The 22,028-nt window shown below is 43.4% G+C and overlaps 1 protein-coding gene across 1 annotated transcript in view; it reads right to left on the minus strand.

Moving 5' to 3' along the window:
* Positions 1–22,028, minus strand: part of LOC140737391 (BTB/POZ domain-containing protein 7-like) — a 196,443-nt gene that overhangs the window by 17,001 nt on the left and 157,414 nt on the right. Inside the window, 4 exon segments of the mRNA XM_073063872.1 lie at positions 3,366–3,578; positions 3,580–3,735; positions 5,047–5,225; positions 15,725–15,911. Coding sequence (XP_072919973.1) covers positions 3,366–3,578; positions 3,580–3,735; positions 5,047–5,225; positions 15,725–15,911 — 735 coding nt within the window.

A 22,028-nucleotide genomic window follows, 5' to 3' on the forward strand; every position in this document is an offset into this window, starting at 1 on the left:
AAAATAAATGATGCCCACAAAGCAGGAGAAGGTTATAAGAAGACAGCAATGTGTTTTCAGGTAGCCGTTTCCTCAGTTCGTAATGTAATTAAGAAATAGCAGTTAACGGTTACGGTGGAGATCAAGTTGAGGTCTGGAAGACCAAGAAAACTTTGAGAGAACTGCTCATAGTATTGCCAGAAAGGCAAATCAAAACTCCCATTTGACTGCAAAAGACCTTCAGGAAGATTTAGCAGACTGGAGTGGTGGTGCACTGTTCCACTGCGCAGCGACACCTGCTCAGATATGATCTGCAAGTCAAGTCAAGTCCATTTTTATTGTCATTTCGACCATAACTGCTGGTACAGTACATAGTAAAAATGAGACTATGTTTTTCAGGACCATGGTGTTACATGACACAGTACAAAAACTAGACTGAACTATGTAAAAACAACACAGAGAAAAAACTACACTAGACTACAGACCTACCCAGGACTGCATAAAGTGCACAAAACAGTGCAGGCATTACAGTAAATAATAAACAGGACAATAGGGCAGTAAGGTGTCAGTCCAGGCTCTGGGTTCTGAGGAGTCTGATGGCTTGGGGGAAGAAACTGTTATAGTCTGGTCGTGAGAGCCTGAATGCTTTGGTGCCTTTTCCCAGACGGCAGGAGGGAGAAGAATTTGTATGAGGGGTGCGTGGGATCCTTCAAAATGCTGTTTGCTTTGTGGATGTAGCGTGTAGTGTAAATGTCCGTGATGGTGGGAAGAGAGACCCCGATGATCTTCTCAGCTGACCTCACTATCCGCTGCAGGAAGAGACCTGCATAGAAGAGTCATCAGAAGAAAACCTTTCCTATGTCCTCACCACAAAATTCAGCATCAAAAGTTTGCAAAGGAACATCTAAACAAGCCCAATGCATTTTGGAAACAAGTCCTGTGGACTGATGAAGTTAAAATAGAACCTTTTGGTTGCAACGAGCGAAGGTATGTTTGGAGAAAAAAGGGTGCAGAATTTCATGAAAAGAACACCTCTCCAGCCCCATGCTTAACAGTTGGATTGACCATGTTTTGGGCTTGTGTTGCAGTCAGTGGCACAGGGAACATTTCACTGGTAGAGGGAAGAATGAATTCAATTAAATACCAGCAAATTCTAGAAGCAAACATCACACCGTCTGTAAAAAAGCTGAAGATAAAAAGAGGATGGCTTCTACAACAGGATAATGATCCAAAACACACCTCAAAATCCACAATGGACTACCTCAAGAGGCACAAGCTGAAGGTTTTGCCATGGCCCTCACAGTCTCCTGACCTAAACATCATCGAAAATCTGTGGATAGATCTCAAGAGAGCAGTGCACGCAAGACGGCCCAAGAATCTCAGAGCTAGAAGCCTTTTTCAAGGAAGAATTGAAAGACTCTTAGCTGGTACAGAAAGCGTTTACAAGCTGTGATACTTGCCAAAGGGGGTATTACTGAGTACTGACCATGCAGGGTGCCCAAACTTTTGCTTCAGGCCCTTTTCCTTTTTTGTTATTTTGAAACTGTAAAAGCTGGAAATAAAAAAAAAGTAATCTTGCTTAAAATATTAAAGAAATGTGTCATCTTTAACTTAATGCCTTTTGGAAATCAGGTCATCTTTTACTCACTTAGCTATTCACAGTAACAGAAATTTTGACCAAGGATGCCCAAACTTTTGCATGTCACTGTACTTTGAACTTTGAAACTGACACTATTTAAAAGCTGTTCACTCTAAGCATGGTGTAGTGTCTAACAGCCATGCAAGCGCACGCTAGTTAGAAACTGTTCACCAACAGTCTCCTGTCCCAGTTAAACAGCATAATTTCCCAAACAGTTTTTGTTCTTTAAGAGTTGTCTTAAGAAAACAGATGCCCCAATCAACCAGAAACCATCATGCCGAGAACATGAAATGAAGAGTCCTTGAAGTTAGTTTATAGGTTGTGGAAACATTTCAGTTTTGGGGTGAGTGAAGTTGACCATGTCTGCATGCTTTTATGTATTGAGTCGCCGCCACATGATTGGCTGATTAGCTATTTGCACTGACGAGCAGGATACAGGTGTACCTAATAAAGTGAGTGTATACGTACTTAGATAATACATTTATTTTGAACTTTGAATATTTGGCGCATGGATGATAGAAAAATAGAAGGCCATGTAGGAGGGAAGGGTTAGATTGCTCTTAGAGTAGTTTAGAAGATTGGAAGTCCTGTATTATGGCTCTGTGATCTATATTTCCTGTCGCTGCATATCTTAAGTGATAGGCAGCACAGTTACTTTGAAGTGGAGAAAAGCCACTGCCAATTTGAGGAAAGTAGACAGTTAGGAGATAATCACAAAGATGATTTTTTAACAGTGACCAAGCATCCACAGGCAGCAAGAGCAAAAGAACAACACTATTGAACTTTGGACTGAAACTTGAATCAGTAGATCTATAAATCCAATGTGTGCATATCTTTCCAATGTAACATCAATCTCTAATGCCTGTCTTTCAGTCTCTTCCCTTTCGGTCCAGGATGCTTTACCAACCTTCTAACTTACAGTGGTACAGTTTGTGAACCTTGTAGAATTTTCTCTATTTCTGCAATATGACCTAAAATGTGATCAGATCTCCATGTAAATTCTAAAGCTAGATAAAGAGACCCAATTAAATAAATAACAAGGAATTATACTTGTTCATTTATTTATTGAGAAAAATGATCCAATATTACATGTATTTGTTGGAAAAGGCATGTGAACCTTTGCTTCTTGCCCAAAAGTATTTGGCTGTCCACTCCATCTATGCCACATATCATCTTGTGCACCTCTTATAAGTCACCTCTCATTCTCCTCCACTGCAGAAAGAAAAGCCCTAGCTTTCTCAACCTATCCTCATAAGACATGTTCTCTAACCCAGGCAGGCAGTATCCTGATAAATGTCCTCTGTATCCTCTCTAAAGCTTCCACATCTTCCTACAATGAGGCAACCAGAAATGAACACAATACTAAAAGTGTGGTCTAACCAGCATATTATAGACCTGTAACATAACCTCACAGACTTGAACTCAATCCTCTGATTAATTAAGGCCAACACACCTTAACGACCACATAGGACCACTAAAGGTCGCCCCTATGTCAGAATGGGAATGGAAAAAGAAAAAAAGGGGGAACAGGGAGAAATTAACAGAAGTTAGAGATAGATACTTGCGTCATCAGGCTGGATGCTACCCAGATGGAATATGAGGTGTTGCTTCTCCAACCTGACTGGGGCCTCATCGTGACCGCAGAGATTGCAGCTAAGACTAGTAGGCACAATACAAGTGTATTAGCAAAGGGCAGCACCGACACTCTGCCCAAGTCCTGTCTAACGTGAGAGGTGCTTGTAAATACCTGCTCTTCGAGTTCCAAGTGGTCGTCAGAGGGCTCCTCACAATTTGCTGCCCTGAGAGAAGCTTGAACGGCCTGTTCCAAAGTCCGAGCAGCAGAGTGTGGCTGCAGGTTAGCACGCAGAGCACGGCATGAGGTAGGCTGACTCTCTTCTTTCTTTTCACCGGCCTGCGTCTGCTCCCTCCGGGGTGACGCAGGAGGGTGGTAGGGAGGGGGGTGGCGGCGGGAGTGGGGGGCTGAAATTCCGGAAGGGATCCAAGCTCTGGACATTGGTTTCCTTCACAGGGGTGGCCCGGCGGGAATTGGCCTGGCGTTTCCCGAAGACCGGGCTGTCGATGCTCAGATGCTCATTCGGAAAATACACTGTGGGATACTGACAGGGAAAAAGAGGAAAGATGGTTAAGGAGGAGTTTTTGATTACTTAGTAAAAAGGTTGTAGCTAATGATACATCACCAATCTGAAATACACACAGAAGATAGTAAAAAAAAGCACACAGATTTTCCTACATTAGGAAAGCCACACATCCAATTCTTTCAGAGCTTAGGCAATGGGTCCACAAGTAGACAGTTTGCCTTTTTTGTCAAGAAACAATCTTCTGGAGGAACTCCTCTACATTGGTAAGACCTGACACAGATTTGGGAGGGGGGAGGGGAACTACTATGTTAAAAATCCTTCACTCTGTCTGCAGCAGGGAGGATTTCCTGGTAGCCAACCATTTTGATCCCACACCCCATTTTGACATTTGGTCCAAGGGCTCCACTACTGCAATGATGAAGCCACTCTCAAGTTGTGGGAGCGACATCTTATATTCCATCTAACCTGATGGATTGAATATTGATTTCTCCAACTTCTAGTAATTTCACCCCCTTGCCCTTTTCCCATTCCGTCTCTAGTCTTACCCCTTCTCTTCTCACCTGCTGATTACCCCTCTCTGGTTCCCTTTCTGCCATGGTCCACTCTCCACTCCCAGATACCTTCTTTCTCAGTCCTTTACTTTTTCCACCTATCACCTCCCAGCTTTTCACTTCACCTCCCCCCTCCCACGTGGCTACACATCACTCTCCAGCTTATGCTTCTTCCCCTTGACTGCTCATTCATTCCCATGGATGCTGCCTAACCTGCTGAGTTCCTCCAGCATTTCGTGTGTATTACTCCTGGAGGTGGTTGGATGGTATGGTGGAGATACGTCGCTACCACAGGAGGTGTAAGACGCTCCTTCCCTCTGTTAGCCTTGCAGGTCACCCTTGGGCAAGGTGTAGCACCTGCTTAACGCCCACCCCCCAGATCAGGGTCACATGGAGCCATGGCAGCAGGTGGGGGATGGTCGTATGAGCAGCTGGTGCATTTCACCAGTCCCGGTTATGCAACCATACTTTTTCTCGGCAAATTTTTCTACAGAAGTGGTTTGCCATTGGCTTTACAAGATGGGTGACCCCAGCCATTATTAATACTCTTCGGAGACTCTCTGCCTGGTGTCAGTGGTCACATAACCAGCATTTGTGATGCACCAACTGCTCATAGGACCATCCACCACCTGCTTCCATGGCTTCACGTGACCCTGATTGGGGGGATGTGATAATAAATGAATGTGAATCCCTGGCCTTTCACCCATTCTGCAGGCATCCCAACCCAATTCCAATACCCAACCCACCCCTGAACCCTTCTCCAGAGAAAAATGATTACCTTCAATAACTCAGTGGTAGCATCTGGGAGGCCAAACTCTCTGACCACCCGTAAATAGACTGCCTGGGTCACAGCAGCCCCTGCACCGATGTTTAGAGCATATGCCCGCTGTACCTGGTCACTGTGCCAAATCTCCCTGAGACGCCTAAACATGGACTTGGCGACATCTATTGGGGGCACTGCAGGATGAAAGATAAAAAGGGCACGGAAAGAAAATAAAACAGGATGAAAGAGTGAAAGAGAAAAAAAATTAAGAGTTGGTTAATAACAGTACTATACAATAGAGTTCACCGAACGAAACAATACACCTGATCAGTTTCTGTACATTTCTTCCCGCTGAAAGATCTTTAATTTCAAATTTCACTAATGGAGCATGGACACTGATACTCAAGCCAGTATCAATTTATCAACTTATTTATTGATATACCATCTGTAAGTTTGTTGAATGTACAACCATTGTTGATAGAATCTCAGATGGAGATGAGAGGGCATACAGGAGTGAGATATGCCAACTACTGGAATGGTGTTGCAGCAACAACCTGGCTGGCACTCAATGTCAGTAAGATAAAAGAGCTGATTGTGGACTTCAGGAAGGGTAAGATGAAGGAACACATACCAATCCTCATGGAGGGATCAGAAGCGGAGAGAGTGAGCAGTTTCAAGTTCCTGGGTGTCAAGATGTCTGAGGACCTAACCTGGTCCCGAGATATTGATGCAGTTATAAAGAAGGCAAGGCAAGACAATGACTATACTTCCTGTATACTGCCTCGTTCCTGTACCGAAGACGCCACGCCCCAGTGGCTCCAATGACTACAGACCGGTGGCATTGACCTCCCACATCATGAAGACCCTGGACAGACTTGTTCTAGAGCAGCTCCGGCCTATGGTTAGGCCAAACTTAGACCCCCTGCAGTTCGCCTATCAGCCTCGACTAGGAGTTGAGGATGCCATCGTCTACCTGCTGAACCGTGTCTACGCCCAGCTGAACAAGCTGAAGAGCGCTGTGAGGGTCATGTTTTTTTGACTTCTCCAGTGCGTTCAACACCATCCGCCCTGCTCTGCTGGGTGAGAAGCTGACAGTGATGCAGGTGGATGCTTCCCTGGTGTCATGGATTATTGATTACCTGACTGGCAGACCACAGTACGTGCGCTTGCAACACTGTTTGTGTCAGACAGTGTGGTCAGCAGCACTGGGGCTCCACAGGGGACTGTCCTGTCTCCCTTTCTCTTCACCATCTACACCTCAGACTTCAACTACAACACAGAGTCTTGTCATCTTCATAAGTTTTCTGATGACTCTGCCTTAGTTGGATGTATCAGCAAGGGAGATGAGGCTGAGTATAGGGCTACGGTGGGAAACTTTGTCACATGGTGCGAGCAGAATCATCTGCAGCTTAATGTGAAAAAGACTAAGGAGCTGGTGGTGGACTGGAGGGCTAAGGCACCTGTTTCCATCCAAGGGGTCAGCGTGGACATGGTGGAGGATTACAAGTACCTGGGGATATGAATGGACAATAAACTGGACTGGTCAAAGAACACTGAGGCTGTCTGCAAGAAGGGTCAGAGCCGTCTCTATTTCCTGAGGAGACTGAGGTCCTTTAACATCTGCCAGACGATGCTGAGGATGTTCTACAAGGCTGTGGTGGCCAGTGCTATCATGTTTGCTGTTGTGTGCTGGGGCAGCAGGCTGAGGGTAGCAGACACCAACAGAATCAACAAACTCATTCGTAAGGCCAGTGATGTGGGGGGGTGGAACTAGACTCTCTGACGGTGGTGTCTGAAAAGAGGATGCTGTCCAAGTTGCATGCCATCTTGAACAATGACTCCCATCCACTTCATAATGTACTACTTAGGCACAGGAGTACATTCAGCCAGAGACTCATTCCACCGAGATGTAACACTGAGCGTCATAGGAAGTCATTCCTACCTGTGGCCATCAAACTTTACAACTCCTCCCTCGGAGTGTCAGACATCCTGAGCCAATAGGCTGGTCCTGGACTTATTTCCACTTGGCATGATTAACTTATTATTAAATTAATTATGGTTTTATATTGCTGTATTTCTTCACTATTCTTGGTTGGTGCGGCTGTAACGAAACCCAATTTCCCTCGGGATCAATAAAGCAAGTCTGTCTGTCTTCATTAGGAGTTTGAAGGGATTTGGTATGTCAACAAAAACACTCAAAAATTTCTATAGGTATACCGTGGAGAGCATCACTGTCTAGTATAGGGGGAGGGAGGCTACTGCAAAGGACCAAAAGAAACTGCAGAGGGTCATAAATTTGGTCAGCTCCATCTTGGGTACTAGCCTACGAAGTACCCAGGACATCTTCAAGGAGCGGTGTCCCGGAAAGGCAGCATCCATTATTAAGGACCTCCAGCACCCAGGACATGCCCTTTTCTCATTGTTACCATCAGGAAGGAGGTATAGAAGCCTGAAGACACACTCAGCGATTCAGGAACAGCTTCTTCCCCTCTGCCATCCGATTCCTAAATGGACATTGAACCCGTGAACACAACCTCACTTTTTAAATATACATTATTTCTGTTTTTGCATGCTTTTTAATCTATTCAATTACTGCAATTGATTTACTTATTTATTTATTTTTACTTTTTTTCTTCTATTTTCTGTAGTGAACTGCTGCTGCTAAGTTAACAAATTTCTCTAAACATACCAGTGATAATAAACCTGATTCTGATTCTGACAGTGTGGGATAGGCCCTTCTGGCCCTACGACTCATGCTGCCCACCAATCCCCTGATTTAACCCTAGCCTAATTTACAATGATCAATTAACCTACCAACCAGTACATCTTTGGACTGAGAGGAAACCGGAGCACCCGGAGGAAACTCCTCCCAGGCAGAGATGGCAAGAATTGAACCTGGGTCACCTGTACTGTAAAGCATTGTGCCCCAAACTTATTAATCATTCCAAAATGGCCCTGTTGTTACTGGTGGTGGTGATCCACATCCATAAATCACTGTAGTCCACATGGCAAACGCAGTCCACGAGGATGGCACAGTTGCATAATGGTTTGCACAACCGCTCTACAGTACCAGTGATCAAAGATGGGATCAATTCCCCCCAAAGTTCCTTTGAACACCAGCGTCTTTGAACATTTAAAAAAAAACACTCTGCTTTTCCATTTTTTATCTATCAAAGTAAATGACCTCATTTTCCTATATCACATCATAGAAGTCTATACCATAAAAATGCTTATTTTACAGTAACATCTATACCATAGACAGTAGAGTAGCAGTTAGGGCAACACTTTAGAGCAGACAGTTCAATTCCCAATACTGTCCATAAGGAACTTCATGCATTCTCCCCATGACTGTGTGGTTTTCCTCTGGGTGCTCCAGTTCTCGCCCACATTCCAAAGACATACGGGCTAGGATTAGGAAGTTGCAAGCATGCGAAAGCCAACACTTGCGGGCTGCCCGTGTCATTCTCAGACTGTGATGGTCACTGTCGCAAAATGACACATTGCACTGTATGTTTCGATGTACCTGTGACAAATAAAGATAATATTCAACGCTGTGGGGTAGGAAATGGACCCAGTGAAGGCAAAGGATCAGCAATGTGTTTTTGACAATGATGTGCAATTTGTAAGAGAACCTGGGAGATGCTGATATTCCTATATCCCTTGTCCTTCAATGTGGCAAGAGGATGAGGGCACGTGGGGACTGCAAGTTTTGGAGATGCCACTGTGAGCTACAGGATAACCTACAGATGGCAATCACACTGCAGTCAGAACTGATAGAGGAGTAAGAAGGCCAAATGAACAAGGGCAACATTACACAAACTGGGTACCACAGTGGTGAGCACAACACTTTACAATATGGGTGAATGGGGCTCAATTCCCGCTGGTGTCTGTAAGGAGTTTGTATGTTCTCCCTGTGACTGTGTGGGTTTCCTCCAGGTGCTCCAGTTTCTCCCCACAGTCCAAAGGTGTACCGGTTGGTAGGTTAATTGGTCATTCTAAATTGTCCTGTGATTAGGCTAGGGTTAAATCGGGAATGCTGGACAACACAGCTTAAAGGACTGGAATGGCCTATTCTTTTTTTTGTAATTTATTTTTTTATTGAAGTTCATCATCAAACAAACATTTCCATAAGATGTATTTCAGACACTGTACATATATATAGATCATAGATCATAGAATAGTACAGCACATTACAGGCCCTTCGGCCCACAATGTTGTGCCGACCCTCAAACCCTGCCTCCCATATAACCCCCCACCTTAAATTCCTCCATATACCTGTCCAGTAGTCTCTTAAGCTTCACTAGTGTATCTGCCTCCACCACTGACTCAGGCAGTGCATTCCACGCACCAACCACTCTGAGTGAAAAACCTTCCTCTAATATCCCCCTTGAACTTCCCTCCCCTTACCTTAAAGCCATGTCCTCTTGTATTGAGCAGTGGTGCCCTGGGGAAGAGGCACTGGCTGTCCACTCTGTCTATTCCTCTTAATATCTTGTACACCTCTATCATGTCTCCTCTCATCCTCCTTCTTTCCAAAGAGTAAAGCCCTAGCTCCCTTAATCTCTGATCGTAATGCATACTCTCTAAACCAGGCAGCAACCTGGTAAATCTCCTCTGTACCCTTTCCAATGCTTCCACATCCTTCCTATACTGAGGTGACCAGAACGGGACACAGTACTCCAAGTGTGGCCTAACTAGAGTTTTATAGAGCTGCATCATTACATCGTGTCTCTTAAACTCTATCCCTCGACTTATGAAAGCTAACATCCCATAAGCTTTCTTAACTACCCTATCTACCTGTGAGGCAACTTTCAGGGATCTGTGAACATGTACCCCCAAATCCCTCTGATCCTCCACACTCCCAAGTATCCTGCCATTTACTTTGTACTCTGCCTTGGAGTTTGTCCTTCCAAAGTGTACCACTTCACACTTCTCCAGGTTGAACTCCATCTGCCACTTCTCAGCCCACTTCTGCATCCTATCAATGTCTCTCTGCAATCTTCGACAATCCTCTACACTATCTACAACACCACCAACCTTTGTGTTGTCTGCAAACTTGCCAACCCACCCTTCTATCCCCACATCCAGGTCGTTAATAAAAATCACAAAAAGTAGAGGTCCCAGAACAGATCCTTGTGGGACACCACTAGTCACAACCCTCCAATCTGAATGTACTCCCTCCACCATGACCCTCTGCCTTCTGCAGGCAAGCCAATTCTGAATCCACCTGGCTAAACTTCCTTGGATTCCATGCTTTCTGACTTTCTGAATAAGCCTACCATGTGGAACCTTGTCAAATGCCTTACTAAAATCCATGTAGATCACATCCACTGCACTACCCTCATCTATATGCCTGGTCACTTTCTCAAAGAACTCTATCAGGCTTGTTAGGCATGATCTGCCCTTCACAAAGTCATGCTGACTGTCCCTGATCAGACCATGATTCTATCTCTATAGATAGAATGCCCATAGATTCTATCTCTAAGAATCTTTTCCAACAGCTTTCCCACCACAGATGTAAGGCTCACTGGTCTATAATTACCCGGACTATCCCTACTACCTTTTTTGAACAAGGGGACAACATTCTCCTCCTTCCAATCCTCTGGTACCATTCCAGTGGACAACGAGGACATAAAGATCCTAGCCAGAGGTTCAGCAATCTCTTCCCTTGCCTCGTGGAGCAGCCTGGGGAATATTCCGTCAGGTTCCGGGGACTTATCCGTCCTAATGTATTTTAACAACTCCAACACCTCCTCTCCTTTAATATCAACATGCTCCAGAACATCAACCTCACTCATATTGTCCTCACCGTCATCAAGTTCCCTCTCAGTGGTGAATACCGAAGTGTTCACTGAGGACCTCGCTCACTTCTACAGCCTCCAGGCACATCTTCCCACTTTTATCTCTAATCGGTCCTACCTTCACTCCTGTCATCCTTTTGTTCTTCACATAATTGAAGAATGCCTTGGGGTTTTCCTTTACCTTACTCACCAGGGCCTTCTCATGCCCCCTTCTTGCTCTTCTCAGCCCCTTCTTAAGCTCCTTTCTTGCTACCCTATATTCCTCAATAGACCCACCTGATCCTTGCTTCCTAAACCTCATGTATGCTGCCTTCTTCCACCTGACTAGATTTTCCACTTCACTTGTCACCCATGGTTCCTTCACCCTACCATTCTTTATCTTCCTCACCGGGACAAATTTATTCCTAACATCCTGCAAGAGATCCTTAAACATCAACCACATGTCCATAGTACAAAAACATGTTTTTTCCCTGCAAAAACATCATCCCAATTCACACCCGCAAGTTCTAGCCTTATAGCCTCATAATTTGTCCTTCCCCAATTAAAAATTTTCCTGTCCTCTCTGATTCTATCCTTTTCTATGATAATGCTAAAGGTCAGGGAGCGGTGATCACTGTCCCCCAGATACTCACCCACTGACAGATCTGTGACCTGACCCGGTTCGTTACCTAATACTAGATCTAGTATGGCATTCCCCCTAGTCGGCCTGTCAACATACTGTGACAGGAATCCATCCTCGACATACTTAACAAACTCTGCCCCATCTAAACTCTTGGAACTAATCAAGTGCCAATCAATATTAGGGAAGTTAAAGTCACCCATGATAACAACCGTTATTTTTGCACCTTTCCAAAATCTGCCCCCCAATCTGCTCCTTGGTATCGCTGCTGCTACCAGGGGGCCTATAAAATACCTCCAGTAGAGTAACTGCTCCCTTCCTGTTCCTGACTTCCACCCATACTGATTCAAAAGAGGATCCTGCTACATTACCCCCTTTCTGCAGCTGTAATAGTATCCCTGACCAGTAGTGCCACCCCTCCTCCCCTTTTCCCCCCTCTCTATCCCTTTTAAAGCACTGAAATCCAGGAATATTGAGAATCCATTCCTGCCCTGGTGCCAGCCAAGTCTCCGTAATGGCCACTACATCATAATTCCATGTATGTATCCAAGCCCTCAGTTCATCACCTTTGTTCCTGATGCTTCTTGCATTGAAGTACACACACTTTAGCCATTCTATCTTACTACCTTTATACCCTTTATTCTGCTTCTCTTTCCTCAAAGCCTCTCTATATGTTACATCTGGCTTTACTTCATGCACTTCTTTCAGTGCTCTATCGCTCCGGGTCCCATCCCCCTTGCAAATTAGTTTAAACCCTCCCGAACCATGCTAGCAAACCTACCAGCAAGGATATTGCCTTCCCCTTGAGTTCAGGTGCAACCCATTATATGACATCATATAATCATATATGTCACAAATCTCCACATAATATTTATCTGAGGTATACACTTATAGAAAAGAGTGGAAAGAAAAAACAAGCAAAAGTAAAAAACTATGTACAAGTAGGGAGTGATCTTTTTTTTTACAACATATTCATTGATTTGAGAGAATAAAATGAGGCATTATATAGTTAAATCATTTTTCCCAGTATGAATCAAATTGTTCCAGCTTATGATTAACAAATGCTGTTATCTTCTCCATTTTGTGCTGTATCTCAATAAAAATATAATGATCAATCTCAGAAGATGTAGTGTGATCACTCAAGTTGAGTATTCCCCTAAAGGGTTTGGGTGGATTCCCTTACTGGAGAACACCTGTGTGTGACTGCTTAATACCACTCAGTCCTTGACAGATCGGGGTCAGGGTCCAGTGGCATGGAGTGCAAGATGACTGGGGACCCCTCACTGCTGCAGCCCTCCTCTGCCCACAGTGCTGTTGTGATGTGTCATCATCTTCCACCAGCTCCACCACTGAGGTCAGTTGGATTGCTCTTTGTCTGAAACCTCCCCCTTACATCCATTGCTGGGCTTATGGATGGTTCTAATTAGGGTCAAGGGCTCACTTGGGTCATCAGGGTTCTTGACCTCAATAGGTGTCATCCTCACAGATATATCTGGGTAAAACCTCTCCCTGAAACAGCTCCGCACTAATTCCCACGCTCCGTAAAACATAAATGATGGACACAAGTTAAACAATACATGCTTAAAACCGCAATGTATGTACTCTGCAATCTGCCACTCGTGTGTCTAAACTCATGATTCCTTTGCATCTGTTACACCAAGGCACACAAAGTCACAAAAGCATATGCTAAAATACAGTTCCCGGAACGAGTTTACACAAACTCACTGGTGTCCCGAATATTCAATAATCACCCTTCGCAACTGGCCTCACCATATTAACAGGCTTAGTCTCTTACATGCACACGCACACACACACACACAAACTTTTATATCTATTAGTTCAGTTCTCCACTGTGTAAATGATAGACACTGACATGAACAGGTCCTAGTGTGAGTGTCAATTTTAATAATGCCCGCTCACTTAGAAGACTGCTGAGACCTCCAGCCACATGAAGGGCTTCAAAGGTGTCCCGGGCAAGCCCCCAAATATGGTTGCGTTAACAAAGTTGTTGAAGTATGGGTACACATGAAGTATTCTCTTCATTGGACAAAATGAGACATAGCATGCATCATACTAAGACTCTTTCATAGCAATAGGTCTGCCTGACCCAACACTAAAAGTCAAAGTTATATGTTAAAAGTCAAAGGGCAATTCAGGCTAAAGATTCCATATTTACAATGCCTCCTTTGAACAACACACCTCCCTCTTTGCACCCACATGACAGACACCCAAATAATAAATTTAATCAGTACTGTCTGGTCTTCCAATTTAATGTGGTTCATGGTTTTGGGCACCCATTGTTCTAAGCTGCATTTTAGATTTAATCCACAATTCATATTTGCATCTAAGACTGGTGTTGAAGTTATTTACCATATGTGCTAACCGCAAAAAATGCTCTAACTGTTGACCCTACAAGAAACTAAGTTCCAGATGACTGAACTCCAGACGGCAACTTCCAAACACAGGGAAATATAAACAATGGCTTTGGTAAATTATTTAAAACAAGAGCTGCATTTCTGAAACTTAACCATCTAGTTTAACCATGCATTTTTTCCAAGTACCCTCCTGGGTACTCCTCTGCTTCTGTGTGGGAATTTTAGGTGATTGTGGTTACTGGTGCTTTACAGCTTCAGGGACCTGGTTTCAACACTGACCTCAGGGCACGGATTCTACATCCTCTCCCTGTGGCCATTATGGTTTCTGCCGTTCGCACTGGTTTCAACCTACCTATTAGTAGGTGAGTTTTTTTTTGCGTCTTTGCACTCTACTGCTGCTGCAAAACAACAATTTTCACGTCATATGTCAATGATAAGAAATACGACTCTAATGTAGCAAAGACACATTCCCAAGATGGCACTGGCAATATACCGTGACATTTTGCTGACAGCTTACAAAACAACTAGATATACTTTTTCTGAATCCGCAGCCTGTAATTTCCTTTTAAGAAACATACTTCTGAACCGTATACATGAACTAGCGATTTTACTATCTCCTGAAGGATTCAGTAAACTTGACTCTCAGGAATGTAAACATAGAAAATAGGTGCAGGAGTAGGCCATTCGGCCCTTCGAGCCTGCACTACCATTCAGTATGATCATGGCTGATCATCCAACTCAGAACCCTGTACCTGCTTTCTCTCCATACCCCCGATCACTTTAGCCACAAGGGCCATATCTAACTTACAAGGGCCATATATAACTTAATGTAGGTAGGGCCACCTTGGTGCAGACAAAGCAGGATGGACATCAAACCAGATTAAAGCATCAAGGCCTGAGAGCGGAAGACGAACCAGTGTTCAGCCCCATTATTCCATGCCAGCCAAGATCGCCCACCTGAGTTCGTCCCACCTACTTATGTTTGACCTGTCTCTCTCTTCTTGCTACTACTGTTGGGTGGGAGGTGCAAGAATATTGGGTCCCATGCCACCAGGTTCATGAACAGTTGTACCTATAACTATTAGGCACCTTCACTTGCCTGAACTGACTACACAGCATGCAGTCTCACTTTCAGGGACTCTGCCTTTGTTATGTATAGTTTTTCATGGATTCTACTGTATTTGCTTATTTTTCTGTGGGTGCCTGCAGGAAAATTAATCTCAAGGTTGTATATTGAATACATAATTTGATAATAAATTCACTTTTAACTGTGAACAACGGGTTAATGGCATATGAGAGAGAACAAGTTGTGGGGAATAGGACTAATGGCAGCCAAAGTATACTGCAGAGAGTTGTAAACTTAGCTCCATCATCAGCACTAGCTTCCATAGTATCTAAAACACCTTCAAAGAACAATGCCCCAAAAAGGCAGGATCCATTATTAAGGACCCTTATCACCCAGGTCACGGCTTGTTCTCATTGTTTCCATCAGGAAGGAGGTACTGAAGCCTGAAGGCACACACTCAACGATTCAGGAACAGCTTCTTTCCTTTTGCCATCTGATTTCTGAATGTACATTGAACCCATGAACACTACCTCACTACTTTTATATTTCTATTTTTTTCACTATTTATCTAATATATATATATATATATATATACTTACTGCAATTAACAGTTTTTTCCTCTATTATTATGTATTGCATTATAGTGCTGTTGCAAAGTCAACAAATTTCACAACACATGACAGTGACATTAAACTCAATTCTGACTCAAACACCCTCTTTCCATGTCGCAGCAAGTAAATACATATCAAATGTCCGGCATTACAGTCAAAGAGTTCAAGGGCAACTCAACACTTCTGGGAGGAATCTGATCCATTATCATTAGTCAACCTACCAGGTACTTCGTCTCGCAGAGTGGCAGAAACACTTTCATCGCATCCCTGGGGTGATCCAGAATTAAAACGAGAAAAATCTGCTACGCTGGAGTCAACCATGTAGAGTGTGTCTGGGACACTGGAGATCCGACTCATTCGAACCTTTTCCAGACTGCTCTGCTCTGACATCAGCTCATCCAGCACGATCTAAATGGAAAGAACTTGCACTTGGTTTTTCCAGTATTTTAGTTGTTTTGCTGATTCCAAGCAGACTATACCTGTGCAATTGATTGCCACAGACAGCTGTGGAGGCCAAGTCATTGGGTACATTTACAGTGGAGGTTGGTAAGTTCTTGATTAGTGGGTGTGCTGAGGGTTACAGGGACAAGACAGGAGTTAAGAGGGATAGAACAATGATGAAGAAATGGGAGAGCAGGCTCAATGGGTCGAATCCTGCTCCTATGTTTTATGCTCTAATGATCTATTAATATCATTGAGAATGTGGCTTTGATTGCACCCTGTTCATACACTTCTTTATGAAAAGCATGCAGGGTCCTTAGTATTATCAAGGATCCCACCCGTTCATCCAGCGTCCTCCTTGACATTCTACCACCAGGCAGGAGACTCCAATACATAAAGACAAGAATGGTCAAGATAGGATAGCTTCTTCCCTCAGGCCATTAGGTTCTTGAACTCTCTGCCACATCGTATTCGAAGTTTCACTAGCTAATCCATTTGTACCTTACAATATTTAATTTATGCACTTTGTTTATTTATGTGTAATTCATCTGTAGATTTTATTCTTACTTTAAGTTTTTGTGTGTTATATGTGTGTACGTGTACTTCTGTGCTTTACACCCTGGCACAGAGAAAACTTGTCTCATTTGACAATATACATGTATATAGTTAATAACAGTAAACTTGACTTGACTTGACTTATGGAAAGAGAATGAGTGGGCCAAGGACTGGCTACAGTCTCCTTTGGAAGTACAGAAGGAATCTGGTAAGGAGGTCTTATTCAAGGGAATGTCTCAGGGATTAAAGACAGCTATGACACCTTTCTGTATTGGCTGTATAATGTGACGATCTGTCACCCTACAGCCAATTGGGAAATTAACTAGGTAATTCTTCTGTCAATCAAAACATCAGGGATCACCCCAACCCTAAGCGGAACATGCAGCAGGTACGAGAGCCTAAAAACCACACCTCATGACTCAACTCCTGATGAAGGGTTTCAGCCCGAAAAGTCGTCATTACCTCCTCCCTGCTGAGTTCTGCCAGCATTTTGTGTTTTTATTCCTCAAGACTCAACTCCTGATGAAGGGTTTCGGCCTGAAACGTCATCACTACCTCCTCCCATAAATGCTGTCTGGCCTGCTGAGTTCTGCCAGCATTTTGTGTTTTTATTTGTCCTAAATATACCCGATTATGTATTTATGTGACGAGGTTTCGGGCCGAAACCATTCATCAGGAGTGAAGTAACATGGGATGGTCCACGGCCCGAAACGTCGTCACTACCTCCTCCCACAGATGCTGTCTGGCCTGCTGAGTTCTGCCAGCATTTTGTGTTTTTATTCCTCAAGACTCAACATCAGTTTTGTGAACAAACCCTAACTAACAACTATATTTCTCAAGGACTTGTTTTTAAAAAAAAAAATCAGTTTGCTGTTTCAATTGTCTTGCTTTTATTTAGATCAGTCGAGCTGGTAGTTCTTTCCTTTGAAAAGAAACCCATGGCCACTTGCCAAAATGAACATTCAACTTAAAGAGTGCAGCAGAAAAAAATCAGGATTTATGCAACATTTAATACTAGAAATTCATTTCCTTGTCTATTCTCTGCATTGTTCTGCTTTGAGGTTCAGACTTACGGAGGACTTTGATACGAGCAGAAGTCTTTATTGCCCATAGGAGGGTTAAAAGCTGGTGAAAAGGCTATAAGCTGATTGACTAAAATACAATTATAAGCATTTCAGTGTGGAGGAGCAACACCTTATATTCCACCTGGAATTAAACCCTTTCCCCCACTCAGACCTTTCACTTCTTCTCACTTGCCTATCCCACCCACCTAGCTTCACCTATCACCTCCCAGCTGGCCTGTGTCCCCCTTCCTTCACAGTCCCGAGGAAGGGTTTCAGCTCAAAGTGTCAAATGTTTACTCTTTTTCATAGATGCTGCCTGACCCGAGTTCCTCCAGCATTTTGTGTGTGTAGTCTAAGAGGAGGAATATGATAGGAAAGGACAGTGCATTCAGAAGATACATTACAATTAACCGCGCACTGATGATGTCTCCTCATACAGTGATGAAACATTGGGAATTAAATTGCCAAGATCGAAGAACACAACCCAATCATTAACCACCCAAGCTACACATCTTCTGAATTAAACTAAATGTATTCAGTGGACCAACGGACTAATTTGAGTGCTGTAAACTCTGTGGAGAGTGGGGATTGCTACTCAGTCAGTATGCTAAGTCAGCCACATTTGAGAAACACACGAGTCAAGAGGCCATTGGCCCATTGCAAATGTAACAACTCTTTGAAAGTTCTAACCAATTACGTACACTCCTCTAGGTTATCCCAAAGGCTTATACGTTCATCCTTTCCAACTCCCTCAGGTACACATTGATTTCTCTTTGAAAGTTAACAATGGATTAGTTTCCAATTCCCTTTCAGACAGTGCATTGCTTTCAGATCAGTTTTACGCTAAAAAATAATTCTTATTTACAATTTTGTCTTAGCCACTCATGTTACACCCATTTCATTGGCATTTTGTGGCTGGCATTGTTGAGTAGTGGTTAGCACAATACTTTACAGCACTAGCAACCCGAGTTCAATTCATGCAGCTGTCTGTAAGGAGTTTGTACATGCTCCCCGTGATTGCGTGGGTTTCCTCCAGGTGCTCCGGTTTCCTCCCACAGTCCAAAGTTGTATTGGTCGGTAGGTTAATCGATCACTGTAAATTGTCCTGTGATTAGGCTAGGGTTAAATCGGGGTATTGCTGGGTGGCGGGTCACGAAGGGGCGGAAGGGACAGTTCTGCACTATACTTCAATAAATAAATAAATAGGCCACATGGGTATAATTGGGTAGTGTGGGCTCAACGGGCTGGAAGGGCCTGTTGCGTTAAGACTGTAAGATATAGGAGCAGAACTGGGCCATTTGGCCCATTCAGCCTGCTCTGCCACTTTATCATGGCTGACCCATTTTCCCTCTCCCTGCCTTCTCCCCACATCTATTCATGCCTTGATTAATTAAGAATCTCTCAACCTCTGCTTTAAATATGCCCAATGATTTGGCTCCACAGCCACCTGTGGCCACAAATTCCACAGAATCTCCAAATGTGCAGTAAATAAAAATTAAATTTTATCTTCCTCTGGGCAATGGTGACCTGCTCTTATCGAAGTCCTAAATAATTCTGAACACCTCTATTAAATGCTGCATTATTAAATCAATTCTTTTTTACTGCCGCATACTTGAGTGCTCATTTTGGCAAAAGGCCATGGGTATTCACGTAGAGAAAATTCAAAATTTGGAGGCGTAAAGGAGCTTGGGTGTCCTCGTGCAGTATTCCCTAAAGGTTAATTTGCAGGTTGATGGTATCAGCATTCATTTCAAGAGGGCTAGAATATAAAAGCAAAGAGGCTTTATAAAACACTTGTAAGCAGCTTTGAGTCCCTTATCTTAGAGGGCATGTATTGACATTGAAGAGGATTCAAAGGAGGTTCATGAAAAGGATTCCAGGATTGAACTGGTTATCTTTTGATGGGTCTTTGATGAAATGGTGGAGCAGACTCGCTGAGCCAAATTCTGCTCCTATACAGTTGAAGTCAGAAGTTTGCGTACACCTTAGCCAAATACATTTAAACTCAGTTTTTCACAATTCCTGACATTTTTTTCAGTTCTGCCCACAAATTTTCTATCGGATTGAGGTCAGAAAATGATGTCAACTCTGGTTCATCCTTGGGAGCAATTTCCAAACGCCTGAAGGTACCACGTTCATCTGTACAAACAATAGTATGCAAGTATAAACACCATGGGACTACGCAGCTGTCATACCGCTCAGGAAGGAGATGCATTCTGTCTCCTAGAGATGAATATACTTTGGTGCAAAAAGAGCAAATCAATCCCAGAACAACAGCAAAGGACCTTGTGAAGATGCTGGAGGAAACAGGTACACAAGTATCTATATCCACAGTAAAATGAGTCCTATATTGACATAACCTGAAAGGCTGCTCAGCAAGGAAGAAGCCACTGCTCCAAAATCGCCATAAAAAAGCCAGACTACAGTTTGCAAGTGCACATGGGGACAAAGATCTTACTTTTTGGTGAAATGTCCTCTGGTCTGATGAAACAAAAATTGAACTGTTTGGCCATAATGACCATCGTTATGTTTGGAGGAAAAAGGGTGCGAAGAAAACCATCCCAACCGTGAAGCACGGGGGTGGCAGCATCATGTTGTGGGGGTGCTTTGCTACATGAGGGACTGGTGCACTTTTCAAAATAGATGGCATCATGAGGAAGGAAAATTATGTGGATATATTGAAGCAACATCTCAAGACATCAGCCAGGAAGTTAAAGCTCAGTCGCAAATGGGTCTTCCAAATGGACAATGACCCCAAGCATACCTCCAAAGTTGTGGCAAAATTGCTTGAGGACAACAAAGTCAAGGTATTGGAGTGGCCATCACAAAGCCCTGACATCAATCTGATAGAAAATTTGTGGGCAGAACTGAAAAAGCGTGTGCGAGCAAGGAGGCCTGCAAACCTGACTCAGTTACACCAGTTCTGTCTGGAGGAATGGAACAAAATTCCAGCAACTTACTGTGAGAAGCTTGTGGAAGACTATCCAAAATGTTTGACCCAAGTTAAACAATTTAAAGGCAATGCTACCAAATACTAACAGAATGTATGTAAACTTCTGACCCACTGGGAAAGTGATGAAAGAAATAAAAGCTGAAATAAATCATTCTCTCTACTATTATTCTGACATTTCACATTCTTAAAATAAATTAGTGATCCTAACTGACCTAAGACAGGGAATGTTTTCTAGGATTACATGTCAGGAATTGTGAAAAACTGAATTTAAATGTTTCTGGCTAAGGTGTATGTCAACTTCTGACTTCAACTGTATCTTATGGTTTCTTTTCTTAAAAGAACAGCTTGACTGTCAAAGCAAGGCAATTGCAACAGCAACCAATAAAAACAAAGCTTTGCGAAACAAAGTGAGAATAGATGCAGAGTGGAGAGCATCCTGTCTGGCTGCATCACAGCATGGTATGGAAACACCAATGCCCAAGAAAGGAAAAGCCTATAAAAAGTAGCGGATCCATCACAGGAAAAGACCTCTCAGCCACTGAGCACATCTACAAGGAGCACTGCCACAAGAAGGCAGCAACCATCATCAAGGACCCACACCATCCAGACCATGTTCTCTTCTTTTTGCTGCTGGGAAGGTGGTACAGGAGCCATAGGAACAGTTGTTAACCTTCACCCATCAGGCTCCTGAGCCAGCATGGATACCTTCAATCACCTCATCTCTGAAGTGACACCACAACCTATGGACTCCCTTTCGAAGACTCTACACGTCATGTGCCCAGTGTCATTATTATTACTATTATTTTATTTGTATTTGCACAGTTGCTTCTTTTGTACTATTGTTTGTCAGTCTTTGTTTGTGTGCAGTTTTTCATTGATTCAATCTTATTTCTTTATTCTACTGTGAATGCTTGCCAGAAAATGAATTTTAGGTGTAATGGTAGCATAGCGGTTAGCACGATGCTTTACAGTAGCAGCGACCGGGGTTCAATTCCTGCCCTGCTTGTAAGGAGTTGGCATGTTCTCCCCCGTGACCATGTGGGTTTCCTCCCTCGGTACCGGATGGTAGGTTAATTGGTCATGCAGACTGTCCCGTGACTAGGCTATGACTAAATTAGACAATTGCTGGGTGGCAAGGCTCAAAGAGCCGGAAGGACCTAGTTTGCGTTGCATCTTTAAATAAATACATAAAAATAAATATGGCGATATATACATATCTTGTTAATAAAGTTTTACTTTAAAGCAATATGCAGACTCACAGGACAAATAAAACCCACTGCTAATTAGCAAGCATTAAATCACGAGTTAAAAAACAAGGAAGCGAGGTGGAACGAGCCCTGGGTTTTAAATAATGTCACAGGCTGGATGCATTAAAGATACGGCTGTACCGACATCAAAGTAATTATCAAAATACGTGATATTGATAATATAAGATGCCACGGGGCTGTTTCTCTTGTTCGGTGGTGTGTCAGATGGCAGAGCAGCCGCGTGGCCTTGGTTGTGGCAAAGACT

The sequence above is a fragment of the Hemitrygon akajei genome, chromosome 12 (genome assembly GCF_048418815.1).
Source record: "Hemitrygon akajei chromosome 12, sHemAka1.3, whole genome shotgun sequence".
Lineage (NCBI taxonomy): Eukaryota > Metazoa > Chordata > Chondrichthyes > Myliobatiformes > Dasyatidae > Hemitrygon > Hemitrygon akajei.